Source organism: Mauremys reevesii, linkage group 5, assembly GCF_016161935.1.
Source record: "Mauremys reevesii isolate NIE-2019 linkage group 5, ASM1616193v1, whole genome shotgun sequence".
In the NCBI taxonomy this organism is placed as follows: domain Eukaryota; kingdom Metazoa; phylum Chordata; order Testudines; family Geoemydidae; genus Mauremys; species Mauremys reevesii.
Genome location: NC_052627.1, coordinates 95,947,327 through 95,965,315, shown reverse-complemented (window position 1 = coordinate 95,965,315; position 17,989 = coordinate 95,947,327). Strand labels below are relative to the sequence as shown.

General features: G+C 41.1%; 1 protein-coding gene across 4 annotated transcripts in view; it reads right to left on the bottom strand.

Annotated features, from left to right (window-relative positions):
• PDS5A (PDS5 cohesin associated factor A) overlaps positions 1 to 17,989 on the bottom strand; it is a 155,615-nt gene that overhangs the window by 12,367 nt on the left and 125,259 nt on the right. For all 4 annotated transcript variants that reach the window (XM_039540403.1, XM_039540404.1, XM_039540407.1 and 1 more), the window contains exons 24-30: positions 15,887 to 16,010; positions 15,411 to 15,615; positions 14,788 to 14,902; positions 10,966 to 11,098; positions 10,167 to 10,286; positions 5,733 to 5,795; positions 3,613 to 3,758 (exon numbers count right to left, since the gene is read on the bottom strand). In XM_039540403.1, the coding sequence (XP_039396337.1) occupies positions 3,613 to 3,758; positions 5,733 to 5,795; positions 10,167 to 10,286; positions 10,966 to 11,098; positions 14,788 to 14,902; positions 15,411 to 15,615; positions 15,887 to 16,010 (906 nt within the window). The remainder of the gene's footprint in view (positions 1 to 3,612; positions 3,759 to 5,732; positions 5,796 to 10,166; positions 10,287 to 10,965; positions 11,099 to 14,787; positions 14,903 to 15,410; positions 15,616 to 15,886; positions 16,011 to 17,989) is intronic.

Here is a 17,989-nt window from a genome sequence, read left to right as displayed (position 1 = left end):
TTGCCCCTCATGTCTTTTGGCACCGCCTCTATGGCTCCCATGGCTAGGAGCAACTGGACCTCTTGTAAGAGGAATTGCTCGTGAGAGGGGTCCCTGAAGAGGGATGGGGAGGGAGGGTGGGAAGGCGGGGTTGAAACAAACTGGAGGTGATATCCCACTTCCACCGTGCGCAGGACCCAACTATCTGAAGTTAGCTGCGACCAGGCAGGGAGGAATTGGGAGAGGCGGTTGAAAAAGGGAGGAGAAGGATCCGGTAGAGCAACTGGTGGGCCGCCCTCGGGCGTCCCATCAAAAGTTCTGCTTGGGCCCCACTGGTTTAGGAGGCACCTGATTTTGACATTCTTGAGGGCCAGACTGCCTCCGACGATTCCCTCTACCACGCCTTCTGCTAAAGTCCTGACGCGGCCTAGGCGGGGCGTAAAGGCGGTGTGGCTGGGGCCGGAAGGTCCTACTTTGGGTCACTGGCGTGTGAATACCCAGCGAGCGCATTATAACGCGATTGTCCTTCAGACTTTGCAATCTGGGGTCAGTCTTATCTGAGAACAGGCCCTGGCCTTTGAAGGGCAAATCCTGAATAGTTTGTTGTAATTCAGGGGGAAGGCCTGATAACTGGAGCCAGGAGATACGCCTCATCGTCACTCCTGACGCCAGAGTTCTGGCTGCAGAGTCCGCTGCATCCAGAGAGGCTTGGAGGGAAGATCTTGCTACCTTTTTACCCTCCTCAAGTAGGGCCGTAAATTCTTGATGGGACTCCTGGGGAAGAAGCTCCGTAAACTTCCCCAAGGACACCCACATGTTAAAGTTATATCTACTTAGGAGGGCTTGCTGGTTTGCCACCCTAAGTTGGAGGCCCCCAGCCGAGTATATTTTGCGGCCTAGCAGGTCCATGCGCCTAGCCTCCTTTGACTTAGGAGCCAGGGCTTGCTGGCCATGACGCTCTCTTTCGTTCACCAATTGCACCACTAAAGACCAAGGAGATGGGTGAATGTAGAGATATTCATACCCCTTTGAGGGGACCATATATTTTCTCTCTACTCCCCCTGCTGTAGGTGGAATCGAGGCTGGGGATTGCCAAATGGTGTCCGTATTAGCCTCTATGGGGCGGATAAACGGAAGAGCCACTCTAGTAGGTGCATCAGCCGATAGGATGTCCACGACAGGGTCCTCTATTTCAGGGACCTCCTCCACCTGTAAGTTCATATTCTGAGCCACTCGTCTCAAAAGGTCTTGATGGGCCCTGAGATCAATTGGTGGAGGGCCTGAGGAGAATGTTCCCGCCACCGCCTCATCAGGTGGTGGCAAGGAGAAGGAGGAGAGGCCCCGGACCAGGGGGTCCTGTGGGGGCTCCTGTACTTGAGGAGCGTCATCTGCGTCAGGTGGAACCTGGGTGTCTGCAGATGGTATAGGAGCCTCATCCGTGCCCGGGGAGGGGGAGGGGGGCTTACTGTCGCCTCTGGTACCCGGTGTTCTGACGGGGCCGACCATGGAGCCACTGATGGAGCACCTTGGGCTTGGTGGTATGCCCACGGTGTCCAGAAGGACCAATGATGAGGCCCTTGCTCGTGGCTTTGGATCTCTGGAAATATATGGCTGGGGACGTCAGAGTCACGCTCCTGAGGATAGGATGCGCTACCAGCCTGCGATGACACCAATGTGTCTCTCGATGGCGACGGCGGTGCCGATAGACCCTGGGAGGGCACCACTGTTCTAGATTCTCGATCCCGGGGCGGTACCGGGAACTATAACAGTACCGCGAGCGAGACTGGGACCTTCTACCGTAGCGGTGCCAGGAGGTTGACCGGGATCTTGAGTCCCTTCGTCTGGAGTGACTGCGGGATACATGGTGCCGAGAGCGATGCCGTGAGTTGGATCGGTACCGGGAATATCTGGCCGGCGAACGAGATGTCGAACAGTGCTGCGAGTGCGACTGGTACCGCAATGGAGAGCGGTGCCGGGACTGCGAGCGGCGCTGGGAGCGGGAACGGCGTGATCGAGAGTGAGACCATAATCTTGAATGACGTCTCTCTGTTGAACCAACGGAAGATGGCCTTACTAGGGCCGGTTTCCTGATGGATTGTATGACCCGCACTGGCGGTGCCGGGGGTTGAGGCCGTGTCGACTCCATCATGGCGATAAGCTCCCTTGCCATGGAGAAGGTCTCCGGTGTAGAAGGGAGGGCAAGCTCAACCACAGCATGAGCCGGGGAGCTGTCAGGCACCGGACTCAACGGCCCTTGTGGGACCGGAATCGACGGTGCTGCGCTCGGTGGAGCTGCAATCGGTGGTGACACAGTCGACGGTGCTGCGGCAGATGACAGTGCCAGACGAACCGTCTTCGAAGAGCGCTCCTTCTGTGGAGCTGAAGCAGCTGGAGCGCTATGTTGCTTCCTGGCTCTCAGGGACAGGGAGCGGTGCGAGCAGATGTCGGCCGGGGCTCCTTCTCAGTACCGGAGCAGTCCAGGGCCGAAGGGGCACTCCTTACAGAAGCAGTCTGTTGGGCGTTCGGTATCGACGCTGCAGGACTAAGTGCCGACTCCATGAGGAGCTGTTTCAATCGAAAGTCCCGCTCCTTCTTCATCCTTGGTTTAAACGACGTGCAGATGCGGCACTTATCGGTAAGGTGAGATTCCCCTAGGCACTTGAGGCAGGAGTCATGGGGATCCCCTATTGGCATCTGCTTTTGGCACGCCGAGCACGGTTTGAATCCCGGTGCCTTGGGCATGGGCCCATACCAGGGTGGAGGAAAGGGGCTAATCCCTGCCATAACGGCGCCACTCCAGGGGGCGACCCAGCCGACCCACCGAGTGTTGCTAGGGTAAAAATCTTCCGACGAACGTGCACGCGGCGCGCACACCTAATTGGAATCGATATGAGCAAGCATTCAAAGAAGAACTCTTTGTTTTAACTGGGACACTACAGTCATTAAAAGGTGAAGAGAAATTATATTTGTTGTTTATTAAGCAACATGATTAATCTTAATTCTTTCATATTAGAAACATGTGGGCTGTAGAATCTAATTACACAATAATGTTCTTGTTAAAAGTTTATTAATATATTTCAGATAGAAAAATATTAAAAACAAGTAGCTAGAGTGTTTAATCACATGACATCAGAATACATTTGAAATCCATCTGGATCTAAATTGTCTTTATAGCTAATGCGCACAGTGTACACAAGAAAGAAAATTCTCTTAATTTAGTGAGGTTGATAAGTGTTGTCTCGAGGTGCTCAGATTCCATGGTCATGTACATGGTACAAGATCAATTATACAGAGATGCATCTGTAGTTTAGTTGATTGAAAACAGGGCAGGGACTTAGCAGAGTTAGATTCTATTCTTGTCTACGCCACTGACTTGCTGTATGATCCTGCACAGTTCACAATCTCTCAATGTGTCAATTATCCTGGCTATTTTAAAAAAAAGGATCACGAGGGTACCTATAAAGAACCCTGGGTTATAGGAATAAAAAAAATGCCAAGTATCATTTCCTGATTGTTCAAATTCAGCAACGTACAATGGCATACAAACAAAATACTCATTTCCCAAACACAGGAGTATATAGTGTTAAATGAAGTAAATAGCTACAAACAAACACACACACAAACACACTGTACCTTGATCTGTTTCCTGCAGGAGAGCTCAGCTCTGAGTTTACACTAATATTGCTTCCAGTCTCTGATCCTGTGCTTCTAATATAAGGTCTCCTTCCAGTTGCAGATAATGGTTTGTTTACTGCACCTAATACACCAGTTGGTTTTGGCTAAAACAGACAGAGATTTAGTCAAGCTTTTATTAAAGGTATACAAACAAGAATTTTAAAAACACACTAACACATTTTTTAAATATTTTCTATGGTATAGTGAGGATTAACTTCACAACTATGATACTAAATAACCCCTTCCACTTGCAGCCATAATTCTCATCATAACTAGCAACATGCAGTGAAAAGCATTTGTGGGAGGTCTTTCCTAATACAACAGCTGTCATCAATTGCTACGTTCTACTCCACTTGATTTTATAAAAAAAATTATTAAGGGAACTTTGCATATCAGGCATGCAAATAGCCATTGACTGGGGGGCCCTAAAAAACCTTATGAAGGTGGCAGCATTCTGCAACAACTACCCAAACAAAGCAGAAGAAACTCGCAATCTGTAGACGACAAGTTGTGTGCAAATAAATACAAATTTTCTCAACAGAAGGGTAGGATTAGGTTCACTGTCCAAGAAAATGGAAAATCTGAACACTCCTAATTCAGTGTAAGGGAATCTAATGTAAAATACCAATTGCTCTATATCATGTCTTTTGGGGACTTCTGGTGCATGGTTGGTATTTTTGGTTTCGATGGGCATGATGGTAATGTATTTATTCAGGGTGCCTAAATAGGAAAAGGAGGTGGTACTTTTCTTTGCACCATATACTCTGTGGGAAGCTAGGGCATTTTCTTTATAGCATCGTTGGCATAAAGCTGCTTCTCCAGTGAGTTTTCAGGTTTCCTTCTAGACCACGTTAAATAAAAATATTCTCTCCATACCGCTCTGGAGTTGAGGGTTAATTTTACAGGAAACCAAACAGGAAAACCATGTCAAAGATGCTGGGCAGCCATCTGATCAGCAGAACTGTAGCCTCTAGTGGCAGGGAGGCAACTAAACTACTACAACCAGGGCAAAGCTGAAAGATGGGATGTTTATTTTTATACTGAGTGCATATATGACCGGTGGCTGAGACAATGGCATGATAACATGCTAATGTCCTGCATAAAAATAGCCTGTTACTAAGCACATGGACCGGTAGTTACACTGCCCTGGAACAAATAGCACACTAAGTTTACTTGAAAGTTAGAGTTATATGTTTTATTATAAAAATAATATACCGTTTATGTATTGTCTGAAATTTGAACTGAGAGAAAGTGAAAAACTTGAACATTAAAATGTTAGGGCACTGAATAAATGTTAATTTTTTCAGATGTTTGGTACAATAGTAATAGTTAAATAACTTAAGCAACAGAAAATAAACCAGGCCTGCTATTGTGTTTAGAGCTGCATTAGTGAGGAAAAATATGTCCCCTAATTAGCAAGAGTTGCTAGCTACAATGCTGTTTCCAGAAGATTCAATTAGATGAATGACTACTATCAAAGAATTGAAGGGCTCAGTTTATACAACCAGTGTTTTTGACTCTAAGCAAAATTTACAGTAAATTATGTAGTACTCTATAGCTGAATGGAAGAGAGTACATAAAGTAGCAAATGCAAATGAAGTTTAAATAAGAAATGTGTGAACTATGCTGGTCTCAAGATCTTTGCATTTTACAAGGTTACAAAATCAAGGCCTCCAAATCTAGTAAATGCCAGAATTAAGCATTTTCAACCTTGTTTCTGCACCCTTGTGTGTACAAATTATGAGGCATCTTGTAATTATATTATAAATTACTATTTTTCCTCCCACAGATTTTTCTCAGTGCACAGGATGGACAATGCAAGGATAGCAAGCCCTGCTCCCCTCTGAAAATAGTGTCAAATTAAAGGCATTTGCTGAGCCTTCTAGTAAAAGCAATTTACAATTCTCACACCTCTGTATAACTATTAATTAAAATTGCAAACAAACTTGGTAATACACTTTTTGAACTGCTGTACTGAGTCTTACAGTGATTTCTCTAAAAATGAAAAACCAGAATGCCTATTAATCACTATATATCATGTACAATCAAAGTCATTACAATAAATTAACATACAGTACCTTTCCCGTTAAAAGAAGAACCCTTGTCTCTTCTGTAATGTAATTCCTGTCATTACTGAAGTCCTGTGTGAAAAAAGAATAGTAATTAAATCTGCATTTGTCTTCTCTATTTTAATGTTTTATTTTTATGTCAGTGTGAATGATTTATTTTGTCACATAAGCTGCTATCATCAAACAGTCTTGAGGCCTTTCCAATTTTCAGAAACTATACTTAAGATTTTATATAGCTTCCTAGTGACAGATTTAATCTAATAAAGCACAAAAAAAATTGTATTCAGCAGTCACGCACTTCAATTCCAGGTTCCCAATTTTTTGTATTAAACTTGAAGGTAAGCAAAAGTGATTTCCCTGTTGTATATGTTGTGTCTAGCGTTATTATTTGTTTCGGAAGACCAAAGAGAAGTGGTTTTTATAAACTGAAACTTGTAATCTTATTTCATTTTGATTGTGACTATATAGGTATCAACCTAGTCAATCATAATGCAAATCTATCTATGTATCTACATCAGAGGTGGGCAAACTACGGCCCACGGGACCGTCTTGCCCGACCCCTGAGCTCCTCGCCTGGGAGGCTAGCCCCGGCCCCTCCCCTGCTATTCCCCGTCCCCAGCAGCCTCAGGTCGTTCGCTTCGGCACAATCACAGAATCATAGAATATAAGGGTTGGAAGGGACCTCAGGAGGTCATCTAGTCGAACCCCTGCTCAAAGCAGGACCAATCCCCAACTAAATCATCCAATGCTCGGGGTGGCAGGGCTGTGAGCTCCTGGGGCAGCGCAGTTGCAGAGCCTGGACTGACCTGGTCTCCATGCTGCGTGGTGATGGCGGTGTGGCTGGCTCCAGCCGGGTGGCACAGCAGTAGCACCGCCAGCCACCGGTGCTCCAGGCAGCACGGAAAGGAGGCACGGAGTGGGGGGGAGGGGGGTTGGATAGAGGGAAGGGGAGTTTGGGGTGGTGGTCAGGGGGCAGGGGTGTGGATGGGGGCAGGGGGGAACAGAGGGTTGAATGAGGGCAGCGGTCTGGGGGGCATCAGGAATGAGAGGAGGGGTTGGAAGGGGGGCGGGGGTCTGGGGGCGGTCAAGGGACAGGGAGCGGGGGTGTGGATGGGGTAGGGGTCCTAGGGGGGGTGTCAGGGAACGGGGGGGGGGGGTTGGATGGGGCAGTAGTCCTGGGAGGTGGGACAGATAGGAGGTGGGGGTCAGGCCATGAACCCCTCCCCTAACCGGCCCTCCATACAATTTACAAAACCCGATGCAGCCCTCAGGCCCAAAAGTTTGCCCACCCCTGATCTACGTGCTCACTTGGCCTGCATCACTATAATATTTGATACCCCATAATGGTGCAAGTAAACTGCCAAGTTACATCATTTAACTTTTGAAATATCAGCCTCTGGAAGGGGTCTCTGTTTATGATACTGGAAATTTGTAGATGTATTCTCTTGCATAACCAGAAATTAAAATCTATCCTGTAGCATTCATTTGGCTCTACTTTAGCAATTTCTTGAGTATGGGGTTCTACTGGTGACAATGAGGTTACCCAAGGAAATCTTACATCCTAAGAGGTAACTATAACAGGACCACTTGGAAATAGTGACCATAATACAATAGCATTCAACATCCCTGTGCTGGGAAGAACATCTCAACAGCCCAACATTTAATTTCAAAAGGGGGAACTATGCAAAAATGAGGGGGTTAGTTAAACAAAAGTTAAAAGGTACAGTGACTAAAGTGAAATCCCTGCAAGCTGCATGGGCACTTTTTAAAGACACCATAATAGAGGCCCAACTTCAATGTATACCCCAAATTAAAAAACACAGTAAAAGAACTAAAAAAGAGCCACCGTGGCTTAACAACCATGTAAAAGAAGCAGGGAGAGATAAAAAGACTTCCTTTAAAAAGTGGAAATCAAATCCTAGTGAGGCAAATAGAAAGGAGCATAAACACTGCCAAATTAAGTGCAAGAGTGTAATAAAAAAAGCCAAAGAGGAGTTTGAAGAACGGCGAGCCAAAAACTCAAACAGGTAATAGCAAAATGTTTTGTAAGTACATCAGAAGCAGAAAGCCTGCAAAACAACCAGTGGGGCCCCTTGATGATCGAGATACAAAAGGAGCGCTTAAAGACGATAAAGTCATTGCGGAGAAACTAAATGGATTCTTTGCTTCAGTCTTCACGGCTGAGGATGTTAGGGAGATTCCCAAACCTGAGCCGGCTTTTGTAGGTGACAAATCTGAGGAACTGTCACAGATTGAAGTGTCACTAGAGGAGGTTTTGGAATTAATTGATAAACTCAACATAAACAAGTCACCGGGACCAGATGGCATTCACCATTCACCCAAGAGTTCTGAAAGAACTCAAATGTGAAGTTGCGAAACTATTAACTATGGTTTGTAACCTGTCCTTTAAATCAGCTTCGGTACCCAATGACTGGAAGTTAGCTAATGTAACGCCAATATTTAAAAAGGGCTCTAGAGGTGATCCCGGCAATTACCGATGTTAGACTTACCGGTCTGTACCAGGCCAATTAGTCGAAACAATAGTTAAGAATAAAATTGTCAGACACATAGAAAAACAAACTCTTGAGCAATAGTCAACATGGTTTCTGTAAAGGGAAATCGTGTCTTACTAATCTATTAGAGTTCTTTGAAGGGGTCAACAAACACGTAGATAAGGGGGATCCGGTGGACATACTGTACTTAGATTTCCAGAAAGCCTTTGACAAGGTCCCTCACCAAAGGCTCTTCCATAAATTAAGCTGTTATGGGATAAAAGAGAAAGTCCTTTCATGGACTGAGAACTGGTTAAAAGACAGGGAACAAAGGGTAGGAATTAATGGTAAATTCTCAGAATGGAGAGGGGTAACTAGTGGTGTCCCCCAAGGATCAGTCCTAGGAACAATCCTATTCAACTTGTCCATAAATGATCTGGAGAAAGGGGTAAACAGTGAGGTGGCAAAGTTTGCAGATGATACTAAACTATTCAAGATAGTTAAGACCAAAGCAGACTGTGAAGAACTTCAAAAAGATCTCACAAAACTAAGTGATTGGGCAACAAAATGGCAAATGAAATTTAATGTGGATAAATGTAAAGTAATGCACATTGGAAAAAATAACCCCAACTATACATACAATATGATGGGGGCTAATTTAGCTACAACGAGTCAGGAAAAAGATCTTGGAGTCATTGTGGATAGTTCTCTGAAGATGTCCACGCAGTGTGCTGAGGCAGTCAAAAAAGCAAACAGGATGTTAGGAATCATTAAAAAGGGGATAGAGAATAAGACTGAGAATATATTATTGCCTTTATATAAATCAATGGTACGCCCACATCTCGAATACTGCGTACAGATGTGGTCTCCTCATCTCAAAAAAAGATATACTGGCACTAGAAAAGGCTCAGAAAAGGGCAACTAAAATGATTAGGGGTTTGGAGAGGGTCCCATATGAGGAAAGATTAAAGAGGCTAGGACTCTTCAGCTTGGAAAAGAGGAGACTAAGGGGGGGATACGATAGAGGTATATAAAATCATGAGTGATGTTGAGAAAGTGGATAAGGAGAAGTTATTTACTTATTCCCATAATACAAGAACTAGGGGTCACCAAATGACATTAACAGGCAGCAGGTTTAAAAGAAATAAAAGGAAGTTCTTCTTCACATAGCGCACAGTCAACTTGTGGAACTCCTTACCTGAGGAGGTTGTGAAGGCTAGGACTATAACAGTGTTTAAAAGGGAACTGGATAAATTCATGGTGGTTAAGTCCATTAACTGCTATTAGCCAGGATGGGTAAGGAATGGTGTCCCTAGCCTCTGTTTGTAAGAGGATGGAGATGGATGGCAGGAGAGAGATCACTTGATCATTGCCTGTTAGGTTCACTCCCTCTGGGGCACCTGGCATTGGCCACTGTCGGTAGACAGGATACTGGGCTAGATGGACCTTTGGTCTGACCCGGTACGGCCGTTCTTATGTGAGAGGTTAAAGATTATATTAAAAGGATTTTAAAAAAAAATTAAATGCACTACGACAAACAATTATCAGAATTAAATATATGTAGGATGTTTTAAAATGTAATCACTGATCTATCAGTTTTCTCTTTATACTTTTTTGCCAGCTTTGCATTCCATTTCTTTCTCTTCGTGTTTTGGCTTTTTCATTTCTCCTTCCTGGCAGGAGCAAAACTCCTTAAAACAATGTCCTGTCAATGTCAGTTAAAACATCAGTATTTTAAATGACTATCACCTGGTAACGAACAACTTTAGCTGCATCTGCTCAAGATGGACAGATGGCTTAGCATACAATTTGTGCTATATAAGCAGATACTTTTTATAATAAACAACAAGCTTTTCTCCCAACTCTGTATTTTAGATTATGATATAGCCTTGCAAGTTAAGTCACAAAGTATTTGTATTACTCCTCCCAGAAAATGAATTAACAAAATTACCTTTTCAGGTTGCGTAAAAAATTTGGTTGGCAATACGGGGTCCTTTGGTGAATCTGCATTACATAAAGCACTCTTGCTGTTGATTACACACAGTGCTACATCACATACTGTATAGAGTTTCTGAGGGGAAAAAAAAGAGAAAGTGTGTTTTAGATATTATTTATAATTTTCGTAAGAATAGCAAGAATGTACTCTTAAATTGTATAATCAATGAGCAAAAATAATTCTGTATCGGCTATTAAGAACATATTAATTTACACTTAAAGAATTAACACCATACTTCGCTCCTCATCACACCTTGCCCCTCTCTGTAGTTCCCAGTTTATTTTCTATAAAATACTTCTGAATGAATAATGAAAAATACCTTAGACATATAAATGCACATCTGATGGCTGTTGCTCACTCAAACACACCAACCAGTTTCTTACTCCAATGGTAGACAGTCATAGTAGTTATACATGTTAAATTATTTCCCCTAAGAGAAGAAACTGTATAACATCTACATGCAACTAAAAGTTCAGGGCTGTAGTGAAACAATTAACACTGAATAGGAGACAATATTTAACAAATGCAATTTATTCAACTTAGCTGACTGCTGTGCACTGCTAAAAATCAACAGTTTTTTTCAAAGCTGGAGATATGTAACATATGTACATTGCTTACAACTAAAGTTCTCTCTAGAGGACAATAAACATTTCTGGTTTTATGCTTTCTAACATTTTGTGTGGCTCGTTGTACATCTGATTGTGAAACCTTTCTGCTCTCAACCACCACTCCCCAAGTGAATCATATTTCTTACTTCATTGGCCTTAGGCTCATCAGGAGACTGAGCATCCCGGGTAAGCTTGATGTTTTCTGCCATCTTTTTCATGAAGGCATGGCTGTTGTTCTCATTCTTTGTCATTAAAACTTCAAGCATGAACCACAGGCACCTAATGAAACACAAGTAACTAAATACCATGTTTGATATTGTGATCTCCATGTGTGGAGCAGGAATAGCAACATCTTTAAAAACATTCTATTAGATCTATCAGCTATAACAGCAGAGTCTTAAGAAACCGTGGTTAAACCGTGGGGGGGGGGGGGGGCCCACAGGGGTATTTCAGTATAGTTTAAAGTAAACTTGACATTTTAAAACCTGTAAATGGCATATATGTTTTAAATTCTGTGTGTGGTTCATGCTTGAATTTACAGGTCTTTTAATACCACCAACCCAGTTCAGAACGAACACGAACACACGCTTACAGATCTTAAAATGTCAAGTTAACTTGAAACTACACTGAAATACCTGTGCCACAAAATTAACTAACTATTCTGGATTGACTTTAATGGGCTTTGGATCAAGCCCTGAGTGAACTCTAGACTAAACAAGCATGAAAAATTAATTTTATGGTAATTGTGTGGAAAAGACTCAATCAAGGCCTATATAAAAAGTCCAATTCATTCACTTTCTCCTTACTTAGTTCACTTCCATGAGCTAACCTCACAAAATAAATAAAAAAATCAGAGTAAATGAAGGGAAGAAAGAAGATGGATTACTGACAATTTCTCCTTGTTGTATATATCCTTTTATTGCTATCATGCAAAAGAAAGGATATTTAACAGAGAGCTGACGTAACAAGCAAACCAGGTGCACTGGAACTACTGGTGCTGGGGGTCTGGCAGCAACCTGGCTTGAAGTAGTAATAGCAAACAAATACATGTTTCTCATCATATTCAGGGTTTACACTTCTATTCCATGGTTTTTAGCACTCTGACTCTAAAAATTGTTCCACCACCCTGAAGATGCTCCCAATAATGGAGACAGATACCAAGACAGATGTCTCACATTTTGGTTGAATCCAGCTGCCTGTTCCATTGTACCACAAACATAGGTACTATTCCACAGAGGTGGCAGAGAGACACTCTCAGACAAAGTACCCTAGGGAAAAGTGCACTGATCTGATAGCCAAGAAGCTTTTCACAAGCCTTATTATTGAACAATGCTTCTTACTCTTACACTAGAAGGCAGGCAAGCACCAATGCCTCCCTCAGCAATTTAAAAATAAGTTAACCGAGGGGCTGCACAAGGTAACATCCGGAGGGATGAAAATAGAACCTAGGTTTATAATATGGTAGACCCAAGTCTCAGCCACATTGCCTTTCAGAATAAACAAGCCAAATTAGAGTGCTTGCCTATCCATCTAGTAACCTCTGCATTAGCCCCTATCCAACACTCCTCTCCCACAGCCATGACTAGAACCCAGAATATATATTTTTTAAAAGTTACCATAGGAATAATTACTCCAGACAGGACAGATTAGGCATTTTAGAACTCACTACTCAAAGAATTAAATTTAAGTGTAAGAGAAATAAAAATTATGAAGATGTGCATTGCAGGAAGTACCAAAAAGTACCAACAACAATAATACAAGTATGTGTTGGGAGGTGAGTGTGAAAGAGACAGAGTGTGTGTGAGAGACATATACACGCACATACACAGACTTGCCCTATTCTTCCTAGACCTACTCTTGAACATTGAGCCTATCTTGCATATTGATAGAATGTAAGTATTCTCTAAACAGTGATACAGTGAGAATGGCTGCCACTAACTGGGAAAGACTCCAATAAAGTGAGGCAACGTTTACACCCTCAGAATTTAAGCAGGTCCCAAGGAAGAAAATGTACCTTCAAAGGGAAGGAGATAGCCTGGGTGACTGATGAGGAGGAGAAAAGAAGAGATTAGGCGTTTCTGGGGGGAAAAAACAAGACAACTAAAAAAAACCAAAAAACACCTTGTTGCTAACCTAATTAACTAACTAAAACTAAGAAAGAGTAAGCTAGCTAAAGAACCAGGCAACACTAGACACTCTCTCTCAGGTTGAAGTGGTTGAGAAGGAACTGAGGGTGATGTGTCTGTCTCAGTCCTATATACCCTCGGTACAGGTATATAGCTAGGACGCATGTGCAGACTAAATGGGCACTGGTACCAAAAATGTCCAATCAAAGGCACGTGGGGCACATTCCCACCTTAAGTGGAGTACCCATAGGTACTCAAAGAAGAATGGAATTTTTCTTTTTTTGGAGTGGTCACTTTTTTTGTTCAGACACTCTGTGAGGAACTGTGTGGGAAGAGAATTCACGTAAGTGTGCTCCAAGAGGGAGTCCTAGAAAAGCTTTGTGCACTAAAAATGCTCCTCCAAGGGAGTATTAATTTAACAGCCAGTAATTAAAACCTTCACTATTATTCAGGATCTTTGGTGAGAAAGTACATTCCAGAAAGTGGGAGTGCTTTCAGCTACTGCCAGAGGCAGGCAAGTCTTGGATAAAAAGCAGAGCTTGTGGTAGGACAGTCTTCAGCTGCCTCTGCTTTCTACACTGAGGGGAGTCAGGCAACTCAGAAGTCAAGTTTAGACTGAGGCACCCTACACATGTCTAGGTGAAAGATGCAAAAAAGACTGAAGAGGAAATGGGTGGATTGGGCTATTTATACTAGTCATTTATTGCTTTTTATTATTTCTATAGCACCATATAGTTATACCATGCTTTACAGTAGAAGGTCAGTGCCAGAAAGATAACTGGCCTTTGTCTTAAAGGTCTTACAGTCTCAAGGCACAAAATGAAAACACAAGGGAAAAGCAAAACGTACCCACAGGGATGTGGGGAGCAGCCACTAGAGCTGGAATATTTAATGGGATGTGTGTGTTTTGAAAAGTTCCTTGAAGAGAGACAGAGGAAGCATGGTGTATTTCAAAGATACAGGATATATTTCTAAAGAAACAAAAAGGCTATTTCAGGTATATGGGATGATGCAGAAGGCACAGAGTAGGAACCAGTGAAAATGATAAATGGGGTCATCAGGTATAACAAATTATGCTAACAATACTAAGATGCAGTCAGCCTGCCTTACTGAAGTACAGCAGGAATCTCAGGGCAATCGGCGATCCTACCATAACATGCTAGTAAGTTACACATAGACACACACAACTGTGTAAGTTAAGGATGAAATAGCATCAATCTCCCAGTGTCATCATTTTTCTCAATTTAAGTGTCAGACACCTAGTAAAATTAATAACAATTTTGTATGTACAATTAAAAAATTGCTATTTAAAATTATAAAGGTTTTCATGCACATTACATAGTAACTCTAATGGTGTCAACTTTTTTGGGAATACTACAAATACTCCTAGGAAATAGAATACTGTGAAATAGAACTGAGAATCAGAACAAACAATGTCCTATTACAAAACATTCAGTTTCTAGAAAGCAGAGTTCTTCAAGCAGCATAAAAAGTTATCTACAGTCTGTAACATTGTGCACTGAAGATGGCTGTGCTTGTATCATTTTCCAGGGATTAAATATGTCTGAGTGAGTGGATCTACAATGATCGATTTCATTTAAAAAAATTAAAACATTTATTAATTTATTATACTTGTGAAGAAACATCTTTTGCGATTTCAGCTTTCAGAACACATAGCTGTTGCTTTCATTCCAAGATGAGTTATTCGCTTCTAAGAAAACAGATCTATAGAATGCCTTTAATGATAGTTCTCCTTAATAAGAGTGATGGCTTCATCTTCAAATTTTCAAACACAGAAAATTTATTCTAGTCTGAACTATTCTGGACTGACTTGACACTTACTCTTTGATATCACGAAGCTGATCAACATCCTGAGGTTTTGTGAAATCTGGATCATGTGCCAGTAAATGAATCATATATGGTACCACATATTCAGGCAGAAGAGATAACAGCTTTTCTGGAATAATAAACATATAAGCAACTTAAATATACATGCAGAAAGAATAAGAATACCAGAATTTCAGTTAATTTGTTTTTATATGAATATGCAATGCTAAGTTTTGATACATCCAGATATTAGCCTGCAAGTTTTAATGCATCAAGGATACTGTAAAGCTACTTCATCTTATTACAAAAAGAAAAACCAGTCAGAACTTGACAGTTTTATTTCTGTAGACAAAAAAACTGATTTGAACAGATATCTTAATAACTAAAAAGGTAACAACTTGTATTCGAAAATATAAATACTTTACAAAGAGGATAAGGGAACTGCTAGATAAAATAAGTTAATTACTTATTAATTATTTATTGCTCTAGCTCCATAAGAACCAGAAAAAAAAATCACTATGAAAACATACTTTTGTGCAAAATGCTAGACAAGATCATTTACTTAATTTTTTAAAAGCGTCTCATAAAGTTTAGTCTTCAAAGTTTACACTTTGATTACATTTTACCACAGTACTCACCATTAGCCATAGGGTTCTGCTTAATATACTCTCTTCGTATACTGATATTTTTGAGCAAACACTGTCTGGCATGTGCTCTTCTCTCTTTCACAGGGTCTTTGGCACACAAGGCAAAGATTGCCATGTATTCCAATGGGAGCAGTAACTTCACAAGTGCCTTGTGCAGCTTCTGAGCAAATATCTGTCTCACTTGATAACACTCATCCTGTAGTAGCAAAAACACAAAACAGTACAACTACAAAAATCTTAGTCCCTTAAACATAACAAAAAAATCTAAAACTGGGTAGTAACGGGACATACTTTAAAAAGATGACTAGACATAATGTGATATTTGAAGTGTTCAGAACTTTTTTTTTTTTTTAAAGCTGCACTGCAGAAAGGGAAACATCACATCTTAGCATCAGCAAGAGCTCTGTGGTGAGGATGCGATATAGTCTTGTTAACCATCACTTCATAATTCAAGAGCAGTTACTTACATTAATGACAAGTGCACAGAGCTGGAACTGCTCTGGGGTAATTATTTCATGGTAACAAGGTTCCTGTGCAAGCTTCATTATGGCACTACCAGCAGCCAGTCGGAGACGAGACATATCTGATTTACTATAAAAACATAAAAGAAAAATCATTATATTCAAATTTTTTATGTATATTTTTTCCTTCTTTTACAAAACCACTCAATTAAAAAATTGTGAATAAGAACCTCTGTAAACCAGCTGGGAAGAAATCATATGAAGATGACTCTTTTCTCCTTAAAATATTATTTCAGTTTGATAAGAAGTTCAAAGAATCAATTAGTTTAAGTTTCTTTGATTTTCATGGCATCATCTGCTATACTGACTCCAAAAGGCTGACACTGCAGGTTTCATTTTTATATTTTTTTTCCACTGTGTAATATCTAGTATTTATTATTGATATTTTCCAGGGTTTGGTTTTTTAGTTACTTGTTTGCTGTAACTTTCCAGAAGATTATATGCTCGTAAGTAAAATACTCCTCTTTTCATCCTAGAACAATATTAGTTGATTATAGAGTTTAACAGTTCTTGCTCACACCTGCTGACAACTTTCACTTCCTTCAATTCTTTTCTTCCCTTGAATAAGAAGAGGAAGCTCTCAACAGAAAGTGGAGACTTGGACTACCTTAAAAGGGAAGGAGTTCCCAACAAAATTATCTGGTCACTGGCAGACTGATTGATGGGCTCAGTAAAAATCAAAGAGGTTAGTCTGGATTGTTGGCTCTGAATCCCAGAACCAAATGATCAGATAAAGGTTTTCTATAACATACAACTTTTTCTCATCTAACATTAAATTCTACATTAAAAAGTTATAAATGTCTAGGCATACAATGTTCCAAATGCTCAAATTGTATGTCTTTGGTTTCCACTTCAGTTCTGTAAAAGACTTGGGACTGCAATGATCCAGGGCAAACCTATCATTCTACAAGCTCCTGATGATGACTTAGGTCCTGATCCTGGGGGGAAAAGAAATCATGAAGGTGGATTCCAATCTACTGAAGTCAATGGGGCTCTGTCAATGTGGATCTCCTGGCAAGATGGCGCCTTCTGTAACAGAAACCTCTAGCGACAGTAAAAAGTACACATATGGCTATCCTCTAGGCTGGAGGAAAGATACCACATTTGTAGTTTGTTACTTAGATTTCCAAATTTATGAATTTAAATAGTTTTATCCCATCTAAACTTTTATATAGAGCACGTAATCATGGTATCAGAGAGCCCCTCAAAATTACCATGTACATTGAAATGTATATTTAGGCTTTGAAGTTAACTGAGGGGGTGGAACTAGCATTTTGTTGCTGTTGTCTGTCTGAATATATATTTCTGCAAGGCTGGCTTAACGGAGAAGTAACCATCATAATTAAGATAGGAAATGGTGTCAGTGCATGGGTTCTATCTCTGGTAATGACTAGCTGAGTAAACAAGGCACCAGACAACACATCTATAAAACAGGAATCCTAGCTCAAAAGTATGTTGTCAGGATTAATTAATATTTGCAAAGGTCTTTGAGATCCTTTAAAGAAAGGCTTTACATAAGTGCAGAGTATTCTTTAATCAATGTTTCTTCACAATCAAAAGGACTAATTTTTTAAAAAACAAAATGAGAGCTTAGTTACTACAAAAAACCAAAATTACAAAAAATATTCTGGAAGAGTGGAATCTGTAATATTTTTGTTCCAGGGTTTTCCTTCTCTTTCCTCCGTTTCTCCATTTATGGTCTATGTGATTGGAGGTGTGAAGTGATCCCATCCTTGGGAGCTCCAACAGAAGCTGATAGGGTCTTAAACATATTAAAACTGATCAATCAATCCTAATAATGGAAAGATGTTCCCAGAGGTCTTTTACTCTTTTTCTAATAAGCATCAAGATGTCTACAGGGTTCCAATTAGATTGCTATTAAATTTAGATTGGGGGTAGCAACACACATACTTTTTATATATATGCCATTCAGCAACTATAATTATACTCTCTGACCAGCTGTTTTACATCGCCCCATTATCCTGTTCTCTGCATGCCTTGTAAAATCCTGCCAAAAATCCTTCCTCAGCTATTGAAAAAACCCTAAAT